At 53.5% G+C, this 27,691-nt stretch overlaps 1 protein-coding gene across 1 annotated transcript in view; it reads left to right on the top strand.

Moving 5' to 3' along the window:
* The window catches only part of Col27a1 (collagen type XXVII alpha 1 chain), a 119,173-nt gene that overhangs the window by 85,876 nt on the left and 5,606 nt on the right, over positions 1-27,691 (top strand). Inside the window, exons 33-57 of the mRNA XM_041632459.1 lie at positions 1,585-1,638; positions 2,256-2,309; positions 5,557-5,610; positions 7,097-7,150; positions 10,274-10,381; positions 14,034-14,087; positions 14,179-14,286; positions 15,165-15,218; positions 15,805-15,858; positions 17,835-17,891; positions 17,999-18,052; positions 18,527-18,580; positions 18,830-18,883; positions 19,342-19,395; positions 19,476-19,583; positions 19,844-19,951; positions 20,669-20,776; positions 22,720-22,773; positions 23,165-23,227; positions 23,680-23,733; positions 23,873-23,908; positions 24,009-24,026; positions 24,263-24,298; positions 25,193-25,219; positions 26,698-26,763. Of these exons, the coding sequence (XP_041488393.1) occupies positions 1,585-1,638; positions 2,256-2,309; positions 5,557-5,610; positions 7,097-7,150; positions 10,274-10,381; positions 14,034-14,087; positions 14,179-14,286; positions 15,165-15,218; positions 15,805-15,858; positions 17,835-17,891; positions 17,999-18,052; positions 18,527-18,580; positions 18,830-18,883; positions 19,342-19,395; positions 19,476-19,583; positions 19,844-19,951; positions 20,669-20,776; positions 22,720-22,773; positions 23,165-23,227; positions 23,680-23,733; positions 23,873-23,908; positions 24,009-24,026; positions 24,263-24,298; positions 25,193-25,219; positions 26,698-26,763 (1,545 nt within the window). The remainder of the gene's footprint in view (positions 1-1,584; positions 1,639-2,255; positions 2,310-5,556; positions 5,611-7,096; positions 7,151-10,273; positions 10,382-14,033; positions 14,088-14,178; positions 14,287-15,164; positions 15,219-15,804; positions 15,859-17,834; positions 17,892-17,998; positions 18,053-18,526; positions 18,581-18,829; positions 18,884-19,341; positions 19,396-19,475; positions 19,584-19,843; positions 19,952-20,668; positions 20,777-22,719; positions 22,774-23,164; positions 23,228-23,679; positions 23,734-23,872; positions 23,909-24,008; positions 24,027-24,262; positions 24,299-25,192; positions 25,220-26,697; positions 26,764-27,691) is intronic.

Here is a 27,691-nt window from a genome sequence, read left to right as displayed (position 1 = left end):
TGTTGTGAGTCTAGTCTTCTCTGGGCCCTGAGTTCTGTTGTGAGTCAAGTCTTCTCTGGACCCTGGGTTCTGGTGTGAGTCGAGTCTTCTCTGGACCCTGAGTTCTGGTGTGAGTCGAGTCTTCTCTGGACCCTGGGTTCTGGTGTGAGTCGAGTCTTCTCTGGACCCTGGGTTCTGGTGTGAGTCGAGTCTTCTCTGGGCCCTGAGTTCTGGTGTGAGTCGAGTCTTCTCTGGACCCTGAGTTCTGTTGTGAGTCGAGTCTTCTCTGGGCCCTGGGTTCTGGTGTGAGTCGAGTCTTCTCTGGGCCCTGGGTTCTGGTGTGAGCCGAGTCTTGGCTGGACCCTGCGTTCTGGTGTGAGTCGAGTCTTGGCTTGCTTGACCACTGGATTTGTTACTAAAGGGGATGGCTGATTCACCCTTGCGGGAGGATGGTGAAAACAGCCCAAGGAATATACAGAGGGGGCACTTAGCACCCAGAAAGGCAGAAGGAAGGTGGGGAAAAGGACCTTGTGAAGTATGTGGAGAGACAAGGGAAGCCATTGACACATGGCTTGTCCTTCAGAAGATGTCCCAAGGGATGGGTTTGGGGAGGCAGAGATTCTAGGTGTCCCCAGGGAGGCTGCAGGGAGCCAGACAGCTGGGAATCTGGAAGAGCCTCTGAACCCTAATGACGAGGGAAAGTTGGGGGTAGTTAGGGGTAGTTGGGAGTAGTTAGAGGTAGTTGGGGGTGGTTAGGGGTAGTTAGGGGTAGTTGGAGGTAGTTAGGGGTAGTTGGGGTAGTTAGGGGTAGTTGGGGTAGTTAGGGGTAGTTGGGGTAGTTAGGGGTAGTTGGGGTATTTAGGGGTAGTTGGGGTATTTAGGGGTAGTTGGAGGTAGTTAGAGGTTGGGGGTAGTTAGGGGTAGTTGGGGTAGTTAGAGGTTGGGGGTAGTTAGGGGTAGTTGGGGTAGAGGTTGGAGGTAGTTAAAGGGGTAGTTGGAGGTAGTTAGAGGTAGTTGGGGGTAGTTAGAGGTTGGGGGTAGTTAGGGGTAGTTGGGGTAGTTAGAGGTTGGGGGTAGTTAGGGGTAGTTGGGGTAGAGGTTGGAGGTAGTTAAAGGGGTAGTTGGAGGTAGTTAGAGGTAGTTGGGGGTAGTTGGGGTAGTTAGGGGTAGTTGGGGTAGTTAGGAGTAGTTGGGGTAGTAAAAGTAGTTGGAGGTAGTTAGGGGTAGTTGGGGTAGAGGTTGGAGGTAGTTAAAGGGGTAGTTGGAGGTAGTTAGAGGTAGTTGGGGGTAGTTGGGGTAGTTAGGGGTAGTTGGGGTAGTTAGGAGTAGTTGGGGTAGTAAAAGTAGTTGGAGGTAGTTAGGGGTAGTTGGGGAGGGCAGAGCAGGAGAGGACTCAGTTTGCATTGTAGCAAAGGTGGGGTGCAGTTTGATGCAGAGTAGACCCTGGAGATGGGTGAAGAGCAACTGTATATGGTTGGAGGTAAGGGTGCGGCTTTCTCTTTTGGGTACCATGCCAGTCTGTATGACCCACCACCCCCATAGCTCCTCACATGTGGGAGTCCAGGGTGCCTTCCCCTAACTGTCTGTACATCTGTCTGTCTCCAGGGCTCTCAGGGACCTCAGGGGCCAGTTGGTCCTCCAGGAGAGATGGGACCCAAGGTGAGTGACAAGGAGCCCTGGTTTGTCCTCTACTGCTACTGGGGCATTGCAATCCTGCTGGTCAGCAGTCCCACTTGCTGCTTGATCCCTGCTCTGGTCAGGCTGGTGCTGCAGAGTGGAGGGTGGTGACCTTACAAGGCATGTGGTGAGGGGCGGGGAGCCCGCGTCACACGCTTCCTGGGGGACTGACCTACCTTCTGCCTTGCTTGAGACTGCACCCTGTACAGAATCATGAACGGAGACCCAGCAGGGTCCCCTTCCCACACTCAGCACCTCGGCCCGGTGTCAGGAAAAAGGGGGGAAGGCCAAGGCCTGCCCAATGTTGGCCTCCCCACAACCCCATGCAGATCATGGACTTTCCTCGTTTGTCTGCCAAGGGCTCCTGTGTGGTAAAACCGCACTCATGGGCAGGCAGAAGGTCCACCAGCTGGTGGGTAGTGTGAGGCTCTGCCAACCTGCACCAAAACCCACAGTTTTGCCAAGACTCAGAAGCTGCTGCCTAAGCCCACCTCTGTCCTCCCTGTTGTGTGACCTGAGCATGTCCCTTGCTCTTTGTGGGCCTTTGCTCACCTGAAGCTTTGTCCCTTGTTCCAGGAGAGACCTGATTTTTCTTGCAGGGTCCGCCGGGTGCAGAGGGAGAGCCTGGCCTTCCTGGGGACTCTGGAATGAAGGTGAGACAAAATGAAAGATGGGAAAATGACTTGTTGACACCAGTTCCAAGCTGGCAGCCTCGTCCTCTCTCTGGAGGAGAAACAGGCCTTTCTTGTGCTTGGGATAATGGGGTCTCTGTCCTGCCGAGGGAGTGGTCACAGTAGAGTCCCCATCCAGAGCAGAGCCTCTGCACTGTCACCTGCCCAGCTATGTTTTCTCTGGCACCTGTCTTGTTCCCCCATTGGCATATTTTCCCCTCCTGGTCTCCCTGATACCATCAGAACTTCAGCACAGGTGACCCTATTACCTGTGAGGGCACAGGCACCTGTTGATCCCTGGCCCTAGGGAGCTCCCATCCCATCCCATTCCGCTTCTGCTGTTGGAGAACCCTGCTAGCCCTGCTCGCCCTGCAGACCCGAGAGTCCGGGAGCACCTGCCAAGGGACTGCAGTGCTGGAAGTCACTCTAAGAGAGCTGAACCAGGCATGGAGCTACTGGCCTGGGCTCAGCTCTGCCTCCTTTCCTTCAGGCAATAAAGAAAGCCACCTAGGTATGAAGTGCCACCCACATGTAAACTGCATGGGACTGGCTTGTTCCAATCAGGGCTGGGTTGGGGCACCAAGCTCTTGTTCCTAGGGTCCAGACACCAGCAGGGAGCATGGTATGCAAATCCCCATGAGGGTGCTCTTTGGAGGCCTTCAGGGGCGGGGTACATTTAGTTTCTTACCAAATCTCAAAGAAGAGGAAACATGATGTTCAGCAGAACTGTCTACAGCCCAGGCTTCCCTAGCCATGCTGCCCACTTTAGCCTTGAGTATGTCACTGGGGCTAGTTTCCGAAAGACGACACCGTTTCTTCAGGGCTCTGCCAAGGGCCAGTTCATTTGCATGAAATGTGTTTAGAACAGCATGAGCAGTACCTGTGGTGATGATGGCAGTGACAGTGGTGGTGCAGTGATGGTGATGGCGGTGATGTTGGTGATGGTGATGCAGTGATGGTGATGGTGGTGATGCAGTGACGGTGATGGTGATGATGCAGTGACGGTGATGGTGGTGATGTAGTGATGGTGATGGTGATGATGCAGTGATGATGATGGTGATGATGCAGTGATGGCGGTGGTGGTGGTGCAGTGATGGTGATGATGCAGTGATGGTGATGGTGATGATGCAGTGACGGTGATGGTGATGATGCAGTGATGGTGATGATGCAGTGATGGTGATGGTGATGATGCAGTGATGGTGATGATGCAGTGATGGTGATGGTGATGATGCAGTGATGGTGGTGGTGGTGCAGTGATGGTGATGGTGATGATGCAGTGATGGTGATGGTGATGATGCAGTGATGGTGATGGTGGTGGTGCAGTGATGGTGATGGTGATGATGCAGTGATGGTGATGGTGGTGGTGCAGTGATGGTGATGGTGATGATGCAGTGATGGTGATGGTGGTGGTGCAGTGGTGATGAGAGTGATGACATAGTAACAGTGATGGTGGTGATGCAGTGATGTTTGTTGCTGGAGGCAAAGAGTATATATAACTCTATACTCTTTTCTCTCTCTCAAGCCTATGTACATTTATCCAACATTGTGACCCATTTAGAGGTTTATTTTTGTTTGAATATGTCTTTATTGCATATCTGTAATTATTTTTTGACTAGGAGCGCTTTTTTTCTCAAATGATAAGCAGACGTGGCTAGGACCAACTCTGCAGCCCTGCCTATTGGCCCCGCCTGTTCAATGTGGTGGAGGCATGTTCACTGCCTCTGAGACTGCCAAGAGGGTGCCATCGTCACCACCTCAACTCTGGGAAGCACCGTGCAACATATAAACCCTTTTCATCTGAGTAAAAGTTGAATCTGCCATGCAGCTCCATGTGCAGCCTGGAACATCTCTGTGTGTGATGGCAGGAATCCGCCACGCTCTCCTGCCTGTGCACTCCTAGCACACTTGATCCTGCTGCCTGCCCATGCAGGGGGCACTGAGCCACGGGCATGGTCTCAGCTACAAATCTTGAGCGGGCACACAAGCACCCGGGCCCACAAACCCCATTTAAGTGCTCCGTAGCTGGACCTCCTGAAAGAGTCAGAGCCATTTGTGCTGGCGAACCAGGAAGCCACAGCGTGGTTTTGACTGCTAATGCTGAATCAGGAAGACTTCTCTTAAGGAGCTGTGGTGCTCCTGCTTTCTGCCGGCAAACAGAGCCTGTCCAAAAAAAAAAAAAAAAAAAAAAAAAAATGCTGGCTACCAAGAAGCCGTGCTTAACTCTGTTTTTTGTTTGTTTTTGTTTTGTTTGTGTGTTTGTGTGTCTAGAATTCTTTTTTAAAGCTCTCTCAGGTTTTATATTGATATAGTCAACCACATTGGTGTGCCAATCTGTTGGTGGAGGCTGCTCATTCATTTCCCAGCAGACCAGAGCCAAAATAATTACACAGAAACTGTATTAATGAAATCACTGCTTGGCCAATCACTTAAGTGTATTGCTAGCTAGCTCTTGTATCTCAACCCATTTCTATTATTTTATATTTTGCCATGAGGCTCGTGGTTTACCAGTAAAGTTCCCAGGCGTAGGTCCCCTTCAGTGACTGTTACGTGATGTCTCTCTGACTCTGCCTTCTTTCCTCTGTCTGCTTGGAATTTCTGCCTTGTTCTGTTCTGCTAATCCACTGGCTGAAACAGCTTTATTCATTAATCAATAAAAGCGACACATGCACAGGACTTCCGGCACCAGATGGTGATGATGAGATTTCGCGATGGTGGGGTTTCTAATGGCGGGGGTGCTGGCAATGGTGGCGGCGGGCTGACAGTGGAGGTGACGGCCATGCAGTGATGGTGGTGGGTGCAATAGTGCTGGTGGTGGTGATCATGGCGGCAGTAGTGGGTATGTGGTGACGATGACGAGGACAGTGGTATGCTGTTTGTAATGGTAATGGTGCTTACAGTGATGGTGGTGGTAATAGAGAGATGCCGGATGGGATGGTAGTGATTGCAATGCCGACTGGGATGTGATGGCGGTTTTGGTGTTCTGGGTGCTGGTAGTGGTGGTGGTGGTAGGTGAGGGTGGAGGTGGTCCTGCTGCCTAGTGGAGGAGAATCCATGGCCAGGACTTACTCAGAGCAGGGGTTTGGGCTGATGTGTTAGAATGTCTTTATTGTTCTCAAGAAGTAACTTTCCCCAGCTTCTCCAGTCCTAGTCAACATTGGAAGTAAGAACAGCTGGCTGGGAGACTGAGGCTGCCTGTACACACACATGACTTTTGTTTACCTTTTCCTAGGGTGACCTTGGACCTCTGGGCCCCCCTGGGGAGCAGGGCCTTATTGGGCAGCGGGTAAGTGAAGTCTATTTTCCTTCAACAGCTCCCAGTCAGTTGTGAGCAGTGGGCAGGAGAAGGGCTTGCTCAACCCCAGGACATCTCTGTGAGCACTCCGGCCTCAGGGATGGCCTCCACAGTGCACTTGCTGTCCTTTGATGGCTTAGAGGGCCATCTGCAAGGCACTGATGAGCCTGCAGTCGAGAAATCAACTTTGCTTGGATTAACCTGGGGCTTCCAGAGCATTTAGCCTCCAAATGCCTCCCTTCAAATATGTTTCTTCAGGAACTGTTCTACAGTTAGCTACCACTTCCCCGAAGAAGCCCACATGATTTCCTTGTTCTAATAGGCCCCCGTGAGACTCCCATGTCTTCCTCTGTGCCCCTGCCTGCATGTGGACCTCTGGGCCATGTAAGGACACAGCAGGGATCCTTGGTACCTTACAGATGGGCAGGAAAGGTCAAGAGCGAGGAGAGTTTATGCAGTCAGTCTTCAGACCAGGTCCTCACCTGACCTCCACATTTCCCATCTTATCTTCTTTACGATACTTCATACTCCCTCCCCATGCCAAGTCCAGAGACTCCAGAAAAAGGCCAGGGAGAGAGGAAGGCCCCAGGGCAGAAGAGAATATGAGAGCTCAGAGTCTAGAAAAACTAGCCGTGTGTGGCCACCAAGCTTGTCACTTGAGTCTGCTTCAAAGGCTGTGTTAAGAAAGGTCCTGAAGCCCCATCTAGGCACAATAAGTTAAGAGGCGGACATGCACTCCCCTAATGCCCACTGTGTGTCAGACATCTTTCTCACAGTCTGGGTGGGAACACTGAGTAAGTAGCGGAAGGCCTGACTAATGGTGTTCTGGTGGATTGATTATTGATGTCTGTTATGGGTACAAAAGGAGCAGGATTTGTCACCCTTTGCCATCCCCGCAGCTGCCGATCTGGCTCTCCTCCTAACTCTGACTCTGGACATCTCTGAATTGTAAAACCCGAGGGAGATGCAATTTTTAGGTTGACAGCTGTTTGGAGAACTGGGGCCCTTTCTAGAGCCAGGAGGACCAGCAGGGGTGCTAGATGAGCCCTTGCATTTTTAGCATCTTTCTCAAACTTGCCCACAGAAGTCCACGAGCTGGCTTTCATTCCTCGTAGGAGAACAGGCTCCAGGAGCACTTACTCCAGCTCCTGAAGGAGGTCTCAGGCGGCTACCACCCATGTGCTGTCAGCCATATTTTCCAGATAAGAAGCAGGTTCCTTTAGAGACAAGATTCTGCTTGAGGTCACAAACACTGGTGATGCTGAGGTTGGCCCCTGTCAGAACCTGTGTTTACCTCCCAAACCACACTGGCTTCCCCAGTCTAACCCATGAACCTGGGTGCCCAGTCTATGATGCTCTGTCCCCTAAACATCCACTTGTTCAACTCCTGAGAACCCATGGGTTCCTGACCCCCCCGGGGGGGAGGGGGGCCCTTGCATCCTTACCCAGTAATACCTCCCCGTCTTTTTTCTACCAGGGAGAGCCAGGCCTTGAGGGAGACCTTGGCCCCATGGGGCCCGATGGGCTAAAGGTGAGTTGTGATCTGGGAATGGCTTCTGTCTCTTCTCTAGTTTCCACTGAGTCCCAAAAGACCAGTTCTCCCTCTGTAGAGGACAGTGTGGAGGGTCAGCAGAACCAAGGCTGTCCTTGTTCTACCTACCCTCTATCAACACCCATAGGGCTTGGCCTATTGTCATCGTGGGTCTTCCTTGCTCCCATGAAAACATCAGGTTCTGTCAGCTAAGCCCGGCCCAGCCTGGGGCTTTGATATCCCTTCCCCTTCCAAACATCTTTAAAAATCTGAAAAGTTTGGATCACCATCAGAGTCTTTGAGCTCTAGGAGGAACTAGTCTCGGGGTACCGCGTACAATGCTGAGGAACTAGTCTCGGGGTGCTGGGTAGGATGCTGAGGAACTAGTCTCGGGGTGCTGGGTAGGATGCTGAGGATCTAGTCTCGGGGTGCCCGGTACGATGCTGAGGAACTAGTCTCGGGGTGTCGGGTACGATGCTGAGGAATTCCTCTCGTGGGTGTCAGGTACGATGCTGAGCTCTCTATTGGTCTCTGTCGTTGGTACTAAAGTCTTCAGACAAGGAAACAGACTCAGAGAAGTTAAAAGGCTATCTGCATATTCAATACTCAAACCAAGGCCTTTCTGGCCCCAGAGTGCCCTCCAACTCTGCTATACTACACACCCATCCATTCTAAAAAGAGGAAAAAATGAGACTCGCAGGAAAGTAGGGAGGCGCAGGTTCAGAGTCGCTGTGAGCGAAGGGTCACTGGGTCGCAGGTGCCTCGCTGGGGACTGCTGCGCCCTGTGGGAGCTGTAAGCTTTCATCGGAGCTGCAGGCAGGTACCTGAGACCTCCAGGCCTTGTTCCTGGCTCCTTCTGAGCCTTTTTCCTCAGGAAGGTTTTCTCTGGGCTGACCTGATCATGCCACATCCAAGGAGAGACTGCATGTCCCGCCCTAAGGTCCCCTCTAACCTGCCTTCCACAGATCTCACATAAGCACCTCCACATTTCTGATTCTCAATTTCCCAACCCCAGAGCTAGATCCTCATTCCCTGCGCTCCCCACAGTTGCCCTGGGTCCAGAGAACATTTTGCCCCAGGTACTTTGCCAGCCCTTCTGTTTTCCTTGCATGTAAAAGAGTGCCCCCTGTAGGCTACTTATCTACTTGCTCTTAGCCCCAGCTCTGCACCTCCTGGTACAACGGTGGTGAGGGGAATCTGTTCCAACCCTCCTTGACCAGGTGCTGGCCAGACCCAGCGGTGGTGTCAGTAGACCTAATGGTGCAAGCACTATGTGTACAAGAAGTGCCAATTACAGGACTTGCTGAGAATGTGCTCATTCAGGCAGCTCCAGCAGCCTCGCAGTGGAAACATCCGGATCCCCACTGGAGAAATGATGGGGCCTGGTGCCTGGGGCCTGGATGGCCAAAGTCCAGGCTTTCAAAGTTTCCTGACCTCTGCTTTTCACCACTCTCGCCTCCGGCTGCTACGGTCACGCCTTTGTCCTTGGGCTGGAGTGGCCACTCAGATGTCCGCATCCAGAGTTCATGTCGGTGGCTCGCCTTCATGGACGCAGCACTTCGCGGTGCACTCTTGTGCGGGAGCGCATGGTAGCAGCCGTGGTGGGCAGTCACCCGCAGTTCACACTGCCAGGGGCCGTTCCGGATGACGTGCCCAGGATCTCCTATTCCATCTTTATGGGGCCCAATCAACTGAGCTGGCCAAAGTTGCAGTTATTGAGTGCACTTTAAGGATCGAGACCTGAGTAGGAGGGAGACTGACTCTGAACTTAAAATCCTGACTCCGTGGGCTCTGTGGGCTCTGTGGCTCTCTTATTGGGCAGTCTTGCTTCCTCCACTTCCATCCTCAGTTTTTCCATCTGTGGACTGGGAGGGTTGAGAGGTCACCCAGAAGGCTCTCTGAGCCTTGGCAGATTGCATGGATTCCAGAAGTCTCCAGGGACCCTTACAACCCATTCTCATGAGTCCCACAGTACCCCCTCCCTTTCCAGCTGTGTGGGAGTCACTGCTGACTGGTTTGGGCCTAGGCTGTGTTTGGCTACCTGCAGAAACCAGTCTACAAATGAGACAGCAGGTGGCCAGAATGCCAAGGCGGAAATGCAGTTCCGGAGCCAGGGGAATCTGTAAGAGCCGGGTCTGGGCCAGCAGGCCTCTGTGCCAGGCCCTGCTTGGAATCTGAGATGCTCAGTGGAAGGGGACTGCTCAGGCCATCCCAGTGCCCAGACTGCTCTAAGCTGGCCTCCCTCATGTGTCATCTATGGCTGTCCCCAAGGCCAAGCTGGAAAGTACCAACAACTCCTCCTGCCAGTCTTATTTCCCCGAAGGTCACATCTGTATCCTGAGCCTCTCTTCCTGGTTAAGCCTAGCCGAGCCAGACTCCATCAGCCCCTCCCACAGATGCTCTGAGCCCCGTGTGCAACTGTCAGCATCCCCCCTAAACTATTGCAAGGCAGCACTGTGCCTTCCCAAGTCTACGCCTAGCCCCTTCCCTCCCCAAATGACCTACCCAACAGTCACAGCTAGGCCACCAGACATGCCACAGGCTCCATGCCTGGCAGCCCCTCAGAGACAAGCTTGTGATGGACAGTGCCTGGCCCCGTGGCCACTGCCAGAGTCGTAGTCCGTTCTCTGCCCTAGAGGTGCCCAGACAGCTCGGTGCTGCCCAGGGCCCGAAGGAAGGGTGGTGAAGAGGCAGGACAAGCTGGGGTACACCCACGATTTGTTGCAGAACTACTGCTTGTAAAGAATGCAAAATGCCTGTGCCGTGGGCTCTTGAAACCTGTACAAGGGATCCCTTTTTATGGCAGATTTTTACAGCCCCTTCCTTCAGTCTCGGGGAGTCCTTGCTACAACTTTCTAACTCCCAGAGCTCCTCCCTCAGACCCCCATTTTCCAGGACTTGGTGCCAGCTCTGCCTCAGTTTCCTCATCTGTATTAATACCAGAAGAGGACCTCCAGGTGACAGCTCTGGTGAAGCTGGCTCTGGTGCTGATGGCATGGAGGGTAACTCACTGGCCCTCTGATCTGCTCTCCGGTCCCCAGTCTTCAAGTGATCTGAGCTGTAGACCTTCTGATGACCTGGTTTTTGATGTTCTCTCTCTCCTCTTCCTACCCCCTGACCCAGGGTGACAAAGGTGACCCAGGGCCTGATGGCGAACGTGGCGAGAAGGGCCAGGAGGGGTTGAAAGGAGAAGATGGGCCCCCAGGGCCCCCAGGCATCACTGGCATCCGGGTGAGTATAGCTGCTAGCATCATGGGGCTCTGGTGAGGGATGCTCATACCTGGCCAGGCCTCCTGAGAAGTCGCCTAGTCTGTCCCTCCTCTGCACAGCCTTCCTGTGCCCTCCAGTTCCCCGTGTCCCTGCAGCCCCTCCCCATCCAACCCCTGGACAAGCTTTGCTGCCTCTGGGCCCTTGTGCCTGCTCGTCTGTGGAGCACACGCCCACTTCGTTGCTCTCCTTGTGTCCCTGTGTGCCTTCAGCCATTCTCACAATCTCTAGCCTTGAAAGTCATGCCTGACCCTTCTGTGACAGTCAGGGAGACACAGGGTTGAGTGAGAAGACAGAAACTCTACCCCTCATCTGGCTTAAACTTGGTTCAGTTTTGACCACTGACTCCATGAGTACCTTCCCTGAGCCCAGATCCCTGGCAGAGAACAGAAACCGTTCTCAGTGATTTCAGACAGCATGCTTTGTGCTTTCCAGATTGTTCTTTAGATAGCAGCCCTGAAGGCTGGGAGACTCAGAGAAATAAAGGAACCTGGCTCAGGCCACACAGTGAGAAACAGCAGGGTCAGGATTTCAACCTCTGTGTGTCCAGCCTGTCCCTCTGCTGTGGCCTCGCTGGAATTCAGAGCCTGAGCAGGCTGTGGGGACAAGGATGGATGGGAGGTAGGGTATTCAGGTATTTGTCTGATGTCCAAGGGTGAGGGTGGAACAAGACTCTGTGACCAACTCAGTGTCTGCCAGGCCCCTGGAACCCGGCCACCTTGTAACAAGCCACCAGTGTCAGGCCTGCAGGTGCCTGCTGTGAGCCAGCCTTGGCCTTAGCCCAACTCCACTCTCTGGATGCTTCCCTACTGCCCCCCCACCCCCGCGCCGCTTGCTTGCCTGCCCACCAATGACAGATTCTTGCTGTTACCTGGGCTTAGCAGGCATTTCTTCTGGCCTGCTCCGATGGCTTCTCAGCCATCGAAGTTACCAGTCTGGGAGGGATCCAGACTAGTCAGCAACATGCTAGCCACTAGCCGTGGGAAAGTATTTGTTACCTAAAAATAGAGCCAAAGTGCTAATCGCCCTGCCCTCCGAAGCAAGGGGATGAAGTCACCGCTCAGCCCAAGAATGCAGGCGGGCTGCCTGTCAGACTTCAGACTTGCCTGCTGTGCTCACCTCAGCCCTGAGAATGTGGGTGCGAAGGGCTCCAGCAGGAAGGGGTGGCCCTCACCTCACTAATCCTCTGTGTCATCGCAGTGGCCCCTGACCCTCTCTGGCCTCAGTCTTGCTATGTTGAAAATTTGGAAAGAATGGGTGCCAAGGTTATTTTGAGTTCCAAAGTCCCAAGGCCATTCTCTGAGTGCGTGTGTGGTTCTGCTGTGGGGGCAGAGCAGCTGACCTAGACAAATCCTTAGGACTTGAGTTCAGATGTCAACCCTGGGGTCTCCAGTGCGTCAGACAAGCTGCTGCCCACCTATCAAACTTGGTTTTCTCAGCCGTGAAGAGAAAATGAGGAGCTGGGGAGATGGTTTAGCGGAGTTTGAATTCTCCACAGACACCCTGAGCTGGAGTTTTCAGCGGCCTTGTGAACAGATGGGCACGGCTGAATGGGCTGGTGACTGCAGCACTATGGGATCTTGATCCTGGGAGCATGATGGCCGGTTGGCATAGCCCAAACACAAGACACCTTGTCTCCAGACATTACAGTCATGAGCAATAGAGGAAGGCACGCGATGTCCTCTGACCTCCACCTGTGAACACACAGATATGTGGCATACATACTCAGATACACACACTGTATACATACATGTGCCAGAGAGTGGGGAGAAGAAACGTTAAATAAGAAAAGCCTTTACAGTCAGGTAACGGTGGCACACACCTTTAATCCCAGCACTCCGGAGTCAGAGGCAGGTGGATCTCTGTGAGTTCGAGGCCAGCCTGGTCTACAAGAGCTAGTGCCAGGTAGGACTGTTACGCAGAGAAACCCTGTCTCCACTCCCCCACACAAGCCTTTACAAAAATGCACAGAAATAGGAAAGTTTGGAGGAAAAAAGTACATAGAAGCTGCTGGTAATGACTGTGTTGGTCACATGGCTGTGACGGCTGTGGTGGCCGTGGTGGCAGGGTCCCTCACAGTTCTCATATGCCAGGGTGTTTCTGGCCTACGTGCACATGGGGCTGTGGACGCTAACTCTGTGTTTGGGTTTCTTTGGCATGGTGACTTCTGGAGGAATGTTTTCCACTCTGTGGATGCAGACAGCTACTGACTTGAAAATAGCATTTTATCAGCCTGCAGGGCCTCTCTAGAAACGTGTCCATGGTCGCATGCTATGTGACGATGTGCAGCCTGGAGGGAGTGCACCAGTGATCACATAAAACTGTATGACCGTGGTGCTACCTTAGTTTTTGTGATGCACAGACAATGGCCAAACTGCCTAGAAATACATTTCTTAGCCGTGTCCCCAACAATAGGTGATTTCTGCCTATCTGTGATAGGATGCAGCAGTGGCCTCCGGATGCTCCATAATCTCAGAGTTCCACCAAGGGTGCTTGCAACCGGAGGGACCCCTTTAAACAGGGCTCCCCTGCCCCCACAGAGGCTTGTTCCCATCCCCCGTCACTGAACCAGTTCTGAGATTCATACTAAGGCAGGCCAGAGTGCCTAAAAAGCTGTGGAGAAGAAGGTCCCAGGGATGAGCTTTTATCATTGGCACGGCAGCATTGGCCAGCTGGCACTGTGCGGTCCAAATAGGAGAGCCACTCAGGTAACTTAAAGTCCTTCAGTAAGAAATGAAGGCCTGGGTGAGTGGAAGTGGCATTTCTTCAGCGCGGCAGATGGGAAACAGTCTTGAAACATAGTATCAATATTTAGAAAGCATTAATGGGGCCCAGAAGATGGCTCGGCCAAGCCTGACACCTGAGCTCAATCCCTGGGACCCACAAGCTGAAAGGAGAAAAATGACCATGACAGGCTGTCCTCAGACCTCACACATGCCCTGTGACTCGTGCTCCCTGCCACACACAAAAGATAAATAAATGGTAATGGAATAAAACTTTAAAAATAGGACTGTTTTTCTCTTCTCTGTACTAAGCTTTGCAGACTCAGGCACAGATAGCCCAGCTCAGATGTGAGTTTCTCTGGGGACACTTGACCCGTGCCCAGACTTCAGCAGATCTGCAGCTGAGAACGCACATTTGGCCTACAGAGGGAATGGCCTGGGCCCCTGGGAGGGGAGGATGTCTGGTCCCAGCATGATGCCCACTGTGAGGAGACCCCCAGGGAGTCTACAGAGTGACTGGGGTGTATCAGGGCTAGCTGTGCACCAGTGGGACCTAGACAGAACTCAGGAGAGCTAGCTGGTCCCCTGCTTCACATATAACTGGGTCAGTGGTGGAGGCAGCAGAAGCCCCCGCCATACTCCACACACCTGCTGTGGTTGACAGTAACGAACGTGCCCTGTCACCGAGCTGAATCCTTAAACTCTGGGAGGACATCTAAAATGCTATGACCATGACAGACAGGTGCCACTCAGGAAACTAGCTTATTCTCAAGGCCACGTAGGAACTGGGTGATGTGGGTTTGGAGCCAGGCCGTGGGCACCCAATCAGGAAACTTCTTGGAGCTGCCCTTCCCTCAGGCCTCATCTTTCTACTTGCTTCTGTGTCCTCGCAGGGTCCTGAAGGGAAGCCCGGCAAACAGGGTGAGAAGGGCCAGATGGGAGCTAAGGTAGGTCCCCTGCCTTCGACGGTCACATCCCTCCCCACCCATTTTCCAGGGCCAGCAGCCAAAGGCATCTTCTCGTTCTTTCTCTCTTCAGGGAGCCAAGGGCTACCAAGGACAGCTGGGGGAGATGGGCATCCCTGGAGAGCCTGGGCCTCCTGGCACCCCAGGTCCTAAAGGGTCCCGGGGCACCCTAGGACCAATGGTGAGGAGCTGGGCTTGGGGAAGGGAACAAGAACAGGGAGGGGCTCCTGCTTCCCTGCAATAATCACCCACCCCACTGCTCTGAAACCCCAGCTTTCCTGTCCCAGCCACCCATCCCTGCCCCAGGTCTCCCTTTGAGAACGGCCCAAAGCTACAGCCCCTGGATACACACAGGCATGGCAGGCAAAATGTATCTTGTAAACTGCAGGAGGCATTGAGTCCCTGGTGCTTTAGGGGACTCTGGTTGAAAAAAACACTCTACTGAGGGGTGGGGAAGGAGTCAGGTCTCTGGTACAGGGTGAGGTGCTGAAGGTCCTTGAACGGCTGGAACAGAGTCTCGGGGTCCTGCTAGACTTTCCCAAGGCAAGAGAAGACTCCAACATGGGGCAGGGGAGGCTTGTGGCATCTTTGATGTGGCCACAGATGGAGCAGTAACCTTTTACATGGTGTAAAAGCTTTCATGGTGGTGGTTTCCTGCCACCCATGTGACATCATGGGTAAACGCTGAGGGGATATGCAGTAACACCCATCAGCTTTACCCTGGAATCCAGATCCAGATAATGCGAGCAGGGGGCTAGAGGCAGCAGAGTAAGCAGAGGCACCTCAATAGTTCTCATTAGCTGGGAGTGAGCTCAAGTGGCTATAAAGGTTCTGGAAAAATGCCACCTGCATCTTCATAAACCATAGGAGCAGAGAGAAGAAAGGGCAGGGAGGCCCAGGGAAAGGCCTGCTTGCCTTCTTGTCTTCCACCTTGTCCTCCTTGGTTCAAGACATCACTGTATATGCTGAGCCGAGTATCTGTGCTAGGGGAGGGAGTCACCACCCTGTCCCCGCTGTGAGAGCCATGCTGCATACCAACAAGGCTCTACTCCTCTCTAGGGTGCTCCAGGACGAATGGGATCCCAAGGAGAGCCAGGATTGGCTGGTTATAATGTAAGTGACACCTTCCCACTAGAGAGGAGGAGATCCAGGTCTTGTAGCCAGAGGGGACTCCTGGCTATGGTAGAGTAGGGTGGAGGTGAGGGCAGAAGGGTACCAGTACTACCCCAGGTCCCGAGTGCTTCCCGCAGAGAGTGAGTGCTCTGTGCATAGTCCAGCTTCATCTGTCCCCTAAAAAGGAACCACTGTGTGCCCTGATCCTGCATACACATTCAGGAGATGAGGCCTCAGAGAGGACATGGGGGCTCACGTGTGCAGGCCTGGCCTGGCAGCTTGATGCTTTGGGCCAGCCTGAAGACACAGCAGGAAAAGAAAGGACAAGAACAGTGGGGGTGAGGACTAGCGAGGGAATGCCCAGACAACCCAGAGCTGTCTGCAGCTGCCAGATGGCCTCTTCCCCTCCCTTTGACTCTAGCCTGCCCAGGGCACCACAGTGGGCCTGCTACTCAGGACACAGGATTGGAAGTGTGTCATCTGGAGGTGCGGGCAGAGGGTGGGATCCTGTTATGCTGCCCCTATTGTCGTTAGTCTCTCTTGTATCCTCAAACCCCCTCAGTTCTCTCCTTGTGTTTGCCTGCAGGGACACAAAGGCGTCAGGGGACCTCTCGGGCCTCCCGGGCCCAAAGGTGAGAAGGTAGGTGTTGTGTCTATGAGTATTAACTGGAGACAAGACCAGCTCTGGGGCTTGGGGGCTGGGATCGCATGGAGCGGGACTTAGCATCCCTTCACTCGTGGCCTCAGGGTCGCCTGTCAGAAATGAACAAGGTGTCCCCACCGAGCGTCATGCTTGCGAACAGGAGAATTGAACCTGCACATGGGAGCTTACTCAGCATGAGCAAGGATGGACACTGAGAGAGGAGAAGGATGGGGGGAGGGTGAGGGCCCTAGGGATGTGTGCCCTCCCATGGGGCTGTGGAAATGAGAGAAACGGCCAGAGGAAAATCTCTGCTGGCCATGAACACTGGAGCACTTGAGGGTCCAAATGTGTAAAGAATGGCCCCCGGGTCATGTCTCCAATGGGACCCAGTGGACCTGGAGCCAGAACTCTGGGATCCCCTGTTCTCCACTCCCCCCCCCCCCCTTCCCCTCCTAGCTGGAAGGCTTCCTAGCAGGCTGTGTCTTTGCCTCCTTGTCCCTGGCCTCTCCAGCCTTGTTTCTTTTGCCGACGCAACTCCTATCTAACTAAGTCCTGCTGTGGTGAGTCACCGCTAACTTGGCACGCTGTCCTTGGCCCCTTCTCCTGGCTAGCTGAGTGCAGATCTGCAGGCAGGCCCCGGATGGACCCTGTGAGGCTGGAGGGAGCACACTCAGGCCCTCTGCTCTCCTCAGCCATCACAAGGCTGCCATGAAACCCTGGGGCCAGGCAGGAACTGAGCCCCCGGTGCCACCACTCAGAGTCATTGCATAGAATGTATCGCCATGCCGTAGATGGCTGTGACGTCTCCAGGTGACACAATACTGTGGGAGGGTTGTGTGTACAGCTCATTGTTGATGGGAATGGCCACAATGAACAGCCAAGCACAGACAGGCCAATGCTGGCACGGGAAGTAGGTTGCAAGGGAGATTCACAGGAGCTCGGCTCTCTCCCTGTGATTTCTCCAGAATTTTCCAGCCATTGCTGTACAGAACAGGCAGAGAAATCCAGTCTCTTAGAGCATAGGGGTCTGCTTCTAAACAGTGGGAGGGGGTGCTGCTGAGCCCTAGCCAGCCCCAGAAGCAGAGTATGAACCCGTCTATACTTGCAGACACTGTCCTTGTCCCCGTGTAGTCCACTGATGCTGTAATGCTCAGATCGGGGTCTCACACTGCAGCCAGGCTGGTGGCACTGTATGTCTTGGCCCTTCATTGCCAATTGGCCTTGCTAACATGGCTATTTCCTGGGCCTCGTTTTCCTAGTCTGCAAAGTGGGGGTGAGGGAACTATCCCGGGGTTGATGTAGAATCTCTAAGACAATATATGACATGAACTGACACATGCCAGACAAAAGACTATCTGGTAAGCCCTAGTGTTCCCTGGAGAGTTCTGGTTTCCTGACACCATTCACAGCTGGATCAAGAGCGTAGGCAGGAACAGAGGGGGTTCTTCCTTCTATCCCACCTCTCTGGGGATGGTTTGTTCTAGGCACCAGGCTGGATCTCACCTGCCTTTAACTGCTGCCTGTAGGAGCCACAGGACCCCATCTGAGGGTAGGGTACCAACATTCAGACTGGCCAGGGCTGCATCCTAGTTCTGACCACTTCCCTCTTTCCTTCCAATTCTGCGGGCAATGGGGCTCAGGGTGCCCTGTCCAGAGTACAGAGGGATTTCCAGGAGAGGAGGTAACCATGCAACTGCGTTTCAACCATCTCTGTGGCTGCCAAGAGCCCATCCCCCAGCTGAACCGGGCCTCAGATGGCCTGCATGGGCCCAAGGTCTCCACTCCAGTCTGCTCCTCTTTCAGCCTGTCCTAGGCATCCCTGTGGCTTGCAGACACTGTCACCACTATTACCTACAATGGCAATCTTGATTGCTGGTCTCCTAGTCTGCCTACCTGTGGAGGTTGGCTCCAACCCTGAAGAAGGTAACTGCCAGAGTGCTCCTGGCCTAATGCTGCTTCTGTGGTGTCCACAGGGGGAGCAGGGCGAGGATGGCAAGGCTGAGGGCCCCCCCGGGCTACCTGGAGTTCAGGTAAGTTCCCTTTCTGTTCCTCTGAACTTCTCAGTGTAATCAGGCACAGGCTGCTGAGAGCCCTCAGAAGATGCGGCTCATGTTTATCCATTGTCTTCATCATTCAGGGTCCTGTGGGTGACCGAGGAGACCGTGGGGAGCCAGGCGACCCTGGATACCCTGTAAGTATTACAACTCTACCTTTGGAGGGTGTGGAGATGGTGGTAAAGGGGAGGCAGTCTGCACTGGATGCAGGCTCTGCCCCTACCGCATCCATTCACTGGTATAAGGGCAGAGAGCATCCCTTTATGAGGCCAGGTTAATACCATAAAGGGAAGCCCTGACGTCTGCTGGGGGAACAGGAGGGTGAGGTCAGGAACATTAACCATCCACGCAGCCAGCAGATTGGCTGAGTTTCCTTCCAGCAGGACCTGGGGGCGAGGGGAAGAGGGCTGGCTCAGGTTCCCCACTTGTCTTTTCTAACAGCCTTCCTAACAGAAGCAGCTGCTGCTTCTCCCTCCATTCCAGCTGCTCTATTGCTCTTCCACTTACGGAGCAGCTAAGAAGCTAGAGCTCAGGGTCAGAGACGTGGCAGGAAGAGCTACGGTTCTCTGGCCACTTCAGAAGACCCTCACCTGTCTCTCCTTGGCTTTCAGGGTCAAGAGGGAGTTCAAGGGCTCCGTGGAAAGCCGGGTCAGCAGGGCCAACCCGTGAGTCTCGTATCTTCTTGCTATAAGCATCAGAAATGACAGAACAGAGCCTTTAAAACTTAAAGGGATTGGCCCTGCAGGGGGACATGGGGAGGCAGCCCATGCTGTATTTTATGCCCTAACCCTGGGGCTCCTGAAGAGCCTGCACCCCAAACCCCTCCCCACCCATCCCCCTCCAGGCGGAGACTGGTCACCCTCCCCAGGAGAGAGGCCTGGGGCCGCCTTGTGTCATCTCACCTTGGTTTGCAGGGCCATCCAGGACCCCGGGGGCAGCCGGGACCTAAAGGATCAAAAGGCGAAGAGGTGAGAGGGTTTGGGAGTTCAGTGGGAGGCTGAGTCCTGGAGTCATGGCATGGGTTGCTCTAGAGCCACACAGCCAGGAAGCAGGGCTGGGAGATACCATGTGCACAGGCTCTGCAGCCGTCTGCACGGGCTGAAGGATCAGTGCCTGGGTAGAAGTTAATGTAGCCAGGAACTCAGCTCACATCTCTGTGGGGCTGCAATGGAGGAGTAGGAACAGGAAGGAGTTAGTGGAGGAATAAGGCGGAGGGAGGTAGAAAAGCAGAGGAACAAGATGGTCACAGAAGACTCCTTGCTGTGTGGCCCAGAGCAGCAGGGATAACCCTGGGTGACTCTGAGTTTCCAGGCATGAGGCTCTCTGGTAGATCACACTGATCACAGGACCTATGATCCTCCTCTTGGTGCCCCTTGCAGGGCTCCTAGGCCCTGCTAACGTCTGTCTCTTGTTTCTGTTTTCTCAGGGCCCAAAGGGAAAGCCTGGCAAGGCTGGGGCATCAGGTCGGAGGGGACCTCAGGTGAGTGGCACAGCTCCTCAGTCACCACCAGTTCCTTTGTCCTCCGGAGAAGGCTTGACCAGGCTCTTCTGTGCCTCCAGGGACTGCAAGGGCTGCCAGGGCCCCGGGGTGTGGTAGGAAGACAAGGCCCTGAGGGCATTGCTGGAGCTGATGGGATTCCTGGCAAGGATGGCCAGCCGGGATATCAGGTAAGCAGGACATTGGGTCAAAACTGGTGTTAGGGACTTCCACAGGCTGAACACCGCTCACGGGCCTGAAGAGTCCGTTAGAAAACTGGGTGGCATCTAGGTAGGTTGTCTTTCATCTGTTCGGGTTCTTATCACTCCTCTCCTTGATGCTAGTCCCTGGTCAGTGAACCATATTGTCCTACCCCTAGCAAGTATGACCTCCTTCCTCCAACTCACCGGGTCCCAGTCAGCAAGCACCCTCCTACCTGCTTTCTTTACAGGGAGAGCAGGGAGATGACGGGGCTGCTGGCCCCATGGGCCCTGCTGGGAGAAGAGGAAACCCAGGTGTGGCTGGCTTGCCTGGAGCACAGGGGCCTCCAGGATTCAAGGTCGGCTCTTATTAATCTTCCTTTCAACCCTAATCCTGACTGTAATGATAGTGGTTCCTTCAGCATCCATGTCCTAAGGTCCATGTGAACGTGGAACCTTTGTTGTGGTCTTTTCTTGGGGATCCCTGTCCTCATCTTGACCCAAGTTTAAAGGATAGTTTGTCCAAGTGGCTAGCAATACTGCCCCCTGCTGAACCGTACAAACCTTCCACAATTGTTGAGTTGTCCATAGGCGCCCTCTGGTGGGCCTTTGTGAGACAACCGGTTGCTTACCACTGGGATTCTCTGTAGCCTCATAAGAAAAGGTCCTTGGGCTGCTTCTGTGTCTGACTTAGGGCTACACCCCAGAGGTAATATATAATGAAGGACCCAGACATGGTGTTTGTCTTCTCTAAGTTCTTGGTCTAGTTGGGGAAAGGTTAGGACCCTCTGAATTTGACCAGGGAAGTGGGGTGAGAGACAAGTTTAGAGATGAAGCCTACATGTCTTGTTGGGGAGGAACAGTGAAGAGGGAGCCTTGATGGGCAGCAGAGAGAAAGGCAAAGCCATGGAAGAGGCGTCTGCCGGGGGTGAGAGTGTCCCACCGATCCTCATGACTCCCTCCACCGCTGCCATCCTGGAACCTCATGAAATCACTGCCCTCCAGCTCCACACCATCCCCACTGCTATTGCCACCATGTGTCCTCTTGACTGGTCATGTTGATGTGTTTCTTTAAGGGTGAAAATGGGTTACCTGGGCAACTGGGTCCTCCTGGAAAGCGAGGGACAGAAGGCGGAACAGGGCTTCCTGGGAACCAGGGGGAGCCGGGATCCAAAGGCCAGCCGGTAAGTAAGTTCCAGGGCATATACATGACCACACTCCCACATGCTTAAAAGTCACGAGTCCACACCCGTGCACATGTACACACGCGCACGCGCACACACACACACACACACACACACACGCAGACATGCTCAAAAGGCATATCCACTCACATACACACACACATGCACACACACACACAACACACACAGACATGCTCAAAAGGCGTATCCACTCACACACGCACACACACACACACACACACAGACATGCTCAAAAGGCGTATCCACTCACACACGCACACACACACACACACACACGCAGACATGCTCTAAAGGCGTATCCACTCACACACACACACACATGCACACACACACACATGCACACGCAGACACGCTCTAAAGGCGTATCCACTGACACACGCGCACACACACACACACGCAGACACGCTCTAAAGGCGTATACACACACACACACACACACACACACACACACACACACTCATGTTCCTGCGTGCACTCACAGGCCTAGAAGCTACCTGTGTACTCATACGTGATGCCAAAGTCAGAGTCATGCACTCTTCGAGCTCTCAGTGGTGTTCTTTTCGATGGCGTGCAGGAAGTAGGTGTCATGGGGCTAGAATAAAACATTTGAGTGGCCCATTCAGCATGGGAATCAGGATCATGCATAGAACATGGCTCTGTGGGCTCCGGGCACAGTGTTCTTCCTGCACAACACTGTCTCCCTGTGCCCTACCCAGCTGGAAACTAAGTAGGCATCTAAATGATCCATAAGTCAAAAGAGAAGCCAGAAAGTAAATTAGCATTCTGGATCAAGTGAAATAAGAACACACTATGCCAAAATTGGTGGGATACTGCCCAGACTATACTCAGGAGTGTTGGTAGCAACTTAAATCAGTGGTGGCATCGGAGCCCACCCAAGACTCTAAGAAGAATAGAAACAATAGAAGCAATAGAAAGCAAATTATGAAGATCATAAATAGAAAATTGGATTTTCAAGATCAATAAAGTTCATATATGTCTAGCCAGACTTCTCAAGAAAAAACAAGCAGAATGTGTATGTTTATATAAAAAACTAATGTCAGGATGAGAGATGGCAAAAGGAGCAGCCATTCTGTCCCTCCTGGCGCCTCTGAACGAGTGTGAGCCTGTAGTTTAGAAAGCTCCTCACCGAGAAGCTGCACCCAGACGGCTCCCCTGGTGGTCCTGCTGAGCACCCGAGGGAGTGATAATACCAACTCTGCATAAACCCCAGAAGCCAGTCAGAGAAGTCATTATTATTTTCATATGAAAACATGTCAAAGACATTTAATAACCCAAAAGACCAGTGTAGCTCATAGAGAAATTTTCAGTGAAGTGTTATCAAAATAGAAGTTAAGACTAAGACTGTATAAAAAGGATGATGCGTCAAGGCCACATGAGAGCCCACAGGAAGGAAAGGGTGGTGTATAATTCATACTAAACTAACTCATCAAACTGAAAAAAAAAGCCACTTATTGTCTGTAGGTGCAGAAAAGCATTTGAGAAGATGGTAAGTTTATTTCTGATTAGGGATGGGGTGGGAACCCCAGTAAACTAGGTGTAAAGGGAACTTCTCAACTTGACACCCGACACCAAGCACATCTTCGAGTTACTACGCGTGGTGGTGGCTGAGGCTTTCTTCCACGGGCAGAAGCACATCACCGCTTCTGCCAGTGTTGTGCCGCAGACAAGAAAAGTAAATAAAGGCATTCACATCAAAAAGGAAGGAGTGGGCGGGAGACAGACAGGAACTCCCAACTATAGATCGTCACTGTGGGACTCGGAGCTAGGTTCTGCCTGCTCCTCTGGAAGAGGGCACAGGCGCCTGTCCACTCCACCTCTTGACTGACTGGCATCTGGCATGGCTGACAGGCAGCACCTTGTCCTGGCTCCACTCACACCATCTTGTCTTGCTCTCTGCACAGGGTGACTCTGGCGAGATGGGCTTCCCGGGAGTGGCTGGCCTCTTTGGACCCAAGGTACAGTGCACCTCCCACCGTGTCTACAGTGCTCATCCATCTGTGGATTCACTCCTGGGTCTGCACTTAACCCTCACAGTGCCAGCCAGAAGGTGGAAGTGTATTCATCCTAGCAACTCTGTGCCTCTGGCACATGGGTCGATTAAAACCTTGCTTTCCCAGTCTGTGAACAGGAAAGAACAGGCAAAGACTATTGCAGAAATTAAGACCTGAGACATACACCGCACAGCCCCCTGCTGGCACACAGCTGGTCCCTGTCTAGGAATCAGGGGCCTTTACTATTCTTTCCAGGGCCTCTCAGTTGAAATAAAAAGGGCACAGAGCAGCCAGAACTCAGGGGTAAGAAGACTCCTAGGTACTCCCCAGGCACACCCTTTTCTGCTTCTCACAGGGCCCTCCTGGAGACCTCGGCTTCAAAGGCATCCAAGGCCCTCGGGGACCCCCTGGCTTGATGGTAGGTCTTTTTTCTCCCTGTCTCATCTTGGTAGACACCCCAGGCCTGAGGCCGGCGTCAGCTGGTTGAACACACAAGTTTTCTTGCTCCTTTGGCCTTCGAGCCCTCCCTACCTGCAGCTGTTGCCAGCTTCTTGCCTTTGCTCGCCATGTCCCTGTGAGCAGACCACGCACCGCTGCACACACCGCTGCACACACCGCTGCACACACCGCTGCACACACCGCTGCACACACCGCTGCACACACCGCTGCACACACCGCTGCACACACCGCTGCCACTGCCCCCTTCCTTTGTGCCCGCCCCAGCATGTAGGAATGCTCAGAAGATGCATGGCCCAGCCCTGCTTGAATGGGGTATCCTTCTCATTCCCGTGGGACACTCAGCCACCACCCTCCTCTGTCACTCTGTTCCCCAGGCCCAGACCGAGGACTCATAGCCTCTCTCTCCTTTAGGGAAAGGAAGGTCTCATTGGGCCCCCCGGAATGCTAGGACCTTCTGGACTTCCGGTATGTGCTGGGGGAAGCTGCAGGGTCTCCTGCGTTGTAGGTTCAAGCATTTCATGACTCAGAGCTAGTCTGAGCCTCAATTTCCCCATATGGGAAGTAGGACTTCTCTCTGAGCCCTAACTCATATGGTTTGTTGCAGGGTCCCAAAGGTGACAGAGGCAGCCGAGGGGACTGGGTGAGTGTTCAGCCTGGCAGACAGTGCAGTGGGGCAGTGGGAGGTGACCCGCTGCTCAGCCCACGACTCCTAACTGTCTCTCCCTCAATTCTGTCTTCAGGGACTGCAAGGCCCAAAGGTACTTAGGTTGGTGTGAGGATTTGGAGCTGGTGACAGAGATGGAGGCTCCCAGGACCTCCTTTCCATGGTGGCGTTCTTAAGTGTGTCCCTCCCTCCCTCCCTCCCTCCCTCCCTCCCTCCCCTTTGTATCCTTCCGTCCCAAGGTAACATCATCCCTGAGTCTGGGTGGGACAGAGGCCAGCCTGGGTAAGGGACTCTCCAGTGCCAACTGTCTCCTGTCTCCTTCTTCCACAGGGTCCTCCTGGTCCGAGGGGGCGGCCGGGTCCACCGGTAGGTAGCTTCATGCTGAGCCTTTTGGATTCCCAGGGCAGGAGGCAGGTTCCTTTGAGGGAGACCAGGGTTGCTTTTGTTTGTTTTGCAGTATTGATTTGTTTCTATTTTATGCCTGTGAATGTTGGCTTACATGCATTAAGGGCACTGTGAGCATGTCTAGTGTCTTTGGAAGTCAGAAGAGGGGGTTAGATGCCCTGGAACTGGAGTTATAGGTGACCACAAGAGCTGGGAAGCAAATCCAGGCCCTCTGTAAGAACAGCAAGTGCTCTTCTGAGCCCTCTCTCCAGCCCCTAGACCAAGATTTTGATGACAATGTCCAGCCCCAAAGCCGCATGGGCCTTGTGTGCTTCCTGAGGCCTACAGACTTGTGGAGAGCATAGTGCAGGCCCAGTGGAGACCGGTTGTGTGACTTTTCCTGGGGAAATGTGAACCAGCATTTAGACAGGACATCAACAGGACAAAGAAACTCACCCACCAAGGTCTAGCTTAGTGTGCTAGTGTACTTACTGGGAACTTAGGGACCATCCGCAGCTCAAAGGCAGCTGCATCACTGAGAAGCTCCCTGACATAGATGATGGTTCCTAAAATCTGTGTCCCTGGAGCTCCCTCCCCAGCTTGCAAGCAGCTTGACAGGAGAGTCTGCCCCACCCCCAACATACACCCCAGTCTTTGCAACTCATTATCTACCCTGGGGAGGGGCCTGATGACTCTTCCTGAGGTCCACTTGCCCTCTCCCTCTAAGAGGAAGTGCTCCAACCCAAAGAAACAGCTAATCCCACAGGCTTGTGGTCTAGCCAGCATCCTCCTGCTAGATAGCCCCTCCGGTCTCCAGCGACCTGAGCCTCCAACACAAGTTCCTGTCAAATCCTGACCCTGCACCTTCTTTTCCAGGGTCCTCCTTGGCATCCGGTCCAGTTTGTAAGTTATCAACCATTCTTTTTGATTCCTAGGGTGAGGCTGTAGGGTGGGCAGGGGAGAAGAAGCTGATGAGCCTTCTCTGGCCACAGTGGCTGTACCTTTGCACTGGAGCCCTGAGCAAGAGGCCATCCATGTCCCAGCTGTGAGCAAGGGGCTGCTCTAGCGCCAGTCTCCGGGGCTGTCTGTCCTTTACACATGAAGGTTGATGTTGGGCTTTCTCCTCCTTAGGCTGCGTGTCTATAGGGTCAGGCACAAGGCTGCATTGGGCTCCTTTTGTTCTCTGGTTGCACAGCAACACCATCCTAGCTCAACTCTTCCAGCCTGGAGACCAGTTAGTCCCCATGATGTCCCTACTCCAGTGAGCACTGGCTCAGACCCTGACAGCATCTCCAGGGCATAACATGGAGAAGGAGCCCTGGGGCTACTAGATGCTCAGAGTCCCTGTTCTTCACATCCCAGCTTCTACCCATTCCTCCCTTGGTGCTGTCCGTACACACAAAGCACTTGCCTGTGTCATCCTTGTCTTCATCAGAAGGACAGGCAGGAAGAAGAGCTAGACAAAGTCCCTTTCCTTCCTAGACACGGAAAAGGGGAGCGAGCTCTATAGCACTATTGGCTGAACTATACCACTCGTCGGATGCCAGGCAGTATTAGAAATGCTTTTAGTAGTTCCCGGAGAATGTTTTATCAGGGACTCATCTTCCAGACCAGGGAACTAAGGTTGGACCATCAGTGGGAACGTTCAGGGCTGGGAATCCCCCAACAGCCCTGCTCTGGACCCCAGCCCCAGCCCCTTTGCCATGCTCTTGGTAAGCCTATAGCTGTGCTCAACCCATCTGGGTGCCAAAGTTGAGGCCAGACACACACAAGAGCAATATAATCAGAACCATGGGTCCGTGGAGATGTGGAGGATGGGTCTCAGCAGCCTGGAGGCGGAAACACCATAGCTCTGCTAGCAGCATTTCCTGCTTCCAGCCTTGAGATACAGAAATATCCCTTACCTAGTCACAGCAATTAAAAACACACCATTGGTGGGGCTCAGTGTCCTCTCTGGGAAAACCGGGTAGATACTGTGTTGGAGACAGGGAAGACGTCCCTGGGCAATGGGAAGATGTACAAAGGTCCTGGGGCTAGGCAGAAGAGCTGTGTGTGTCTGGTTCTAGTTCACTGTGGAGGGAGACAAGGATGAAGATCACAGTACCACATGGGGCTTTTAACCATGTTGAAGAGTTGAACCTAATACCAAGAGCGCCCTGAGGATTTACTGAAGGACTTGGTGGGAGGGAGTGGCATTTTCAGCATTGACTCTGCAAGGGAAGGAGGGCTCAGCAGAGAATGTGTGCCTTGGTCAAGACTCTGTGGGGTGGGGGCATGGGTGGCAGTGAGAAAGTAGGTGCTTGCACCCCTGGCTCTACTTTCTAAATCTGGCTTCCCCTGGGAGGGGGACAGGATACACATCTTTTATTGTCCTTGTATAGCAGCAAGATGACCTTGGGAGAGCTTTCCAGATGTGGATGGATGCTCGTGGAGCAATCAGACCAGAGGTACTGCCAGAACTTCTGCTCACATGACCTCCGGTCCTGGGAGAGGTCGTGGAGGTGGATGCTGTCCCCATGGCTAACACCAAGTGTCCTAGTGATGCCTCACAGTCACTAAGGCTCAGGTGGAAACCACAGCCAGGCCAGATGCAGACTCCGTGCATGGCTGACACCAAGTGTCCTAGTGATGCCTCACAGTCTCAGGTGGAAATCATCACTAAGGCTCAGATGGAAACCACAGCCAGGCCAGATGCAGACTCCGTGCATGGCTGACACCAAGTGTCCTAGTGATGCCTCCACTAAGGCTCAGGTGGAAACCACAGCCAGGCCAGATGCAGACTCCGTGCATGGCTGACACCAAGTGTCATAGTGATGCCTCACAGGCTCAGGTGGAAATCATCCAGATGCAGACTCCGTGCCTTTTCATGTCTTGGAAACCTCTCACATCTGGTGTGCATCTGCCCTGAGTGAGAGACGGATGCTTTTCTGGACCATAGCCCAAAGCAGCTTCCCAGGGTCACCCAGGGGTCACCCAGAAGCAAGGGAGCCTCAGGGTGCTGCTGAGACACAGCCTGGTCAGCTCTGGCCCACAGTTCCAGGCTGATATGGTCTCAGGTGTTCCAGCCAATATCAGAGCCCATTTTGCAGCCTTGCTTCCTTCTCATGGTGGGGAGCTCATTCCTCTAGCTCAGACCTCCTACCAACACTGCTGGGCTCATAGGCCTGGGACAAGAAAGCAGCCCTTGTCCCTGCTTCATTATGTCCTTGACCCTCCCTCTCCTTATTTGTGATATGGAGTGGTAGTCAGTCTAAGCTAGCCAGGAACTGGGAGGTCGCTGGGTCCCCTAGACAGTGAGAACATTAGAGCGATGTGTCTGGGACATTGGACAAGGCCAGGACAAAATGAGCTAGTGGTCCTGCTTTTCTCCATAGC

Source organism: Microtus oregoni, unplaced genomic scaffold (assembly GCF_018167655.1).
Source record: "Microtus oregoni isolate MIOR12 unplaced genomic scaffold, Mior012 000041F_ref0000270, whole genome shotgun sequence".
Classification (NCBI taxonomy): domain Eukaryota; kingdom Metazoa; phylum Chordata; class Mammalia; order Rodentia; family Cricetidae; genus Microtus; species Microtus oregoni.
This window is presented reverse-complemented; position numbering and strand designations above follow the sequence as displayed.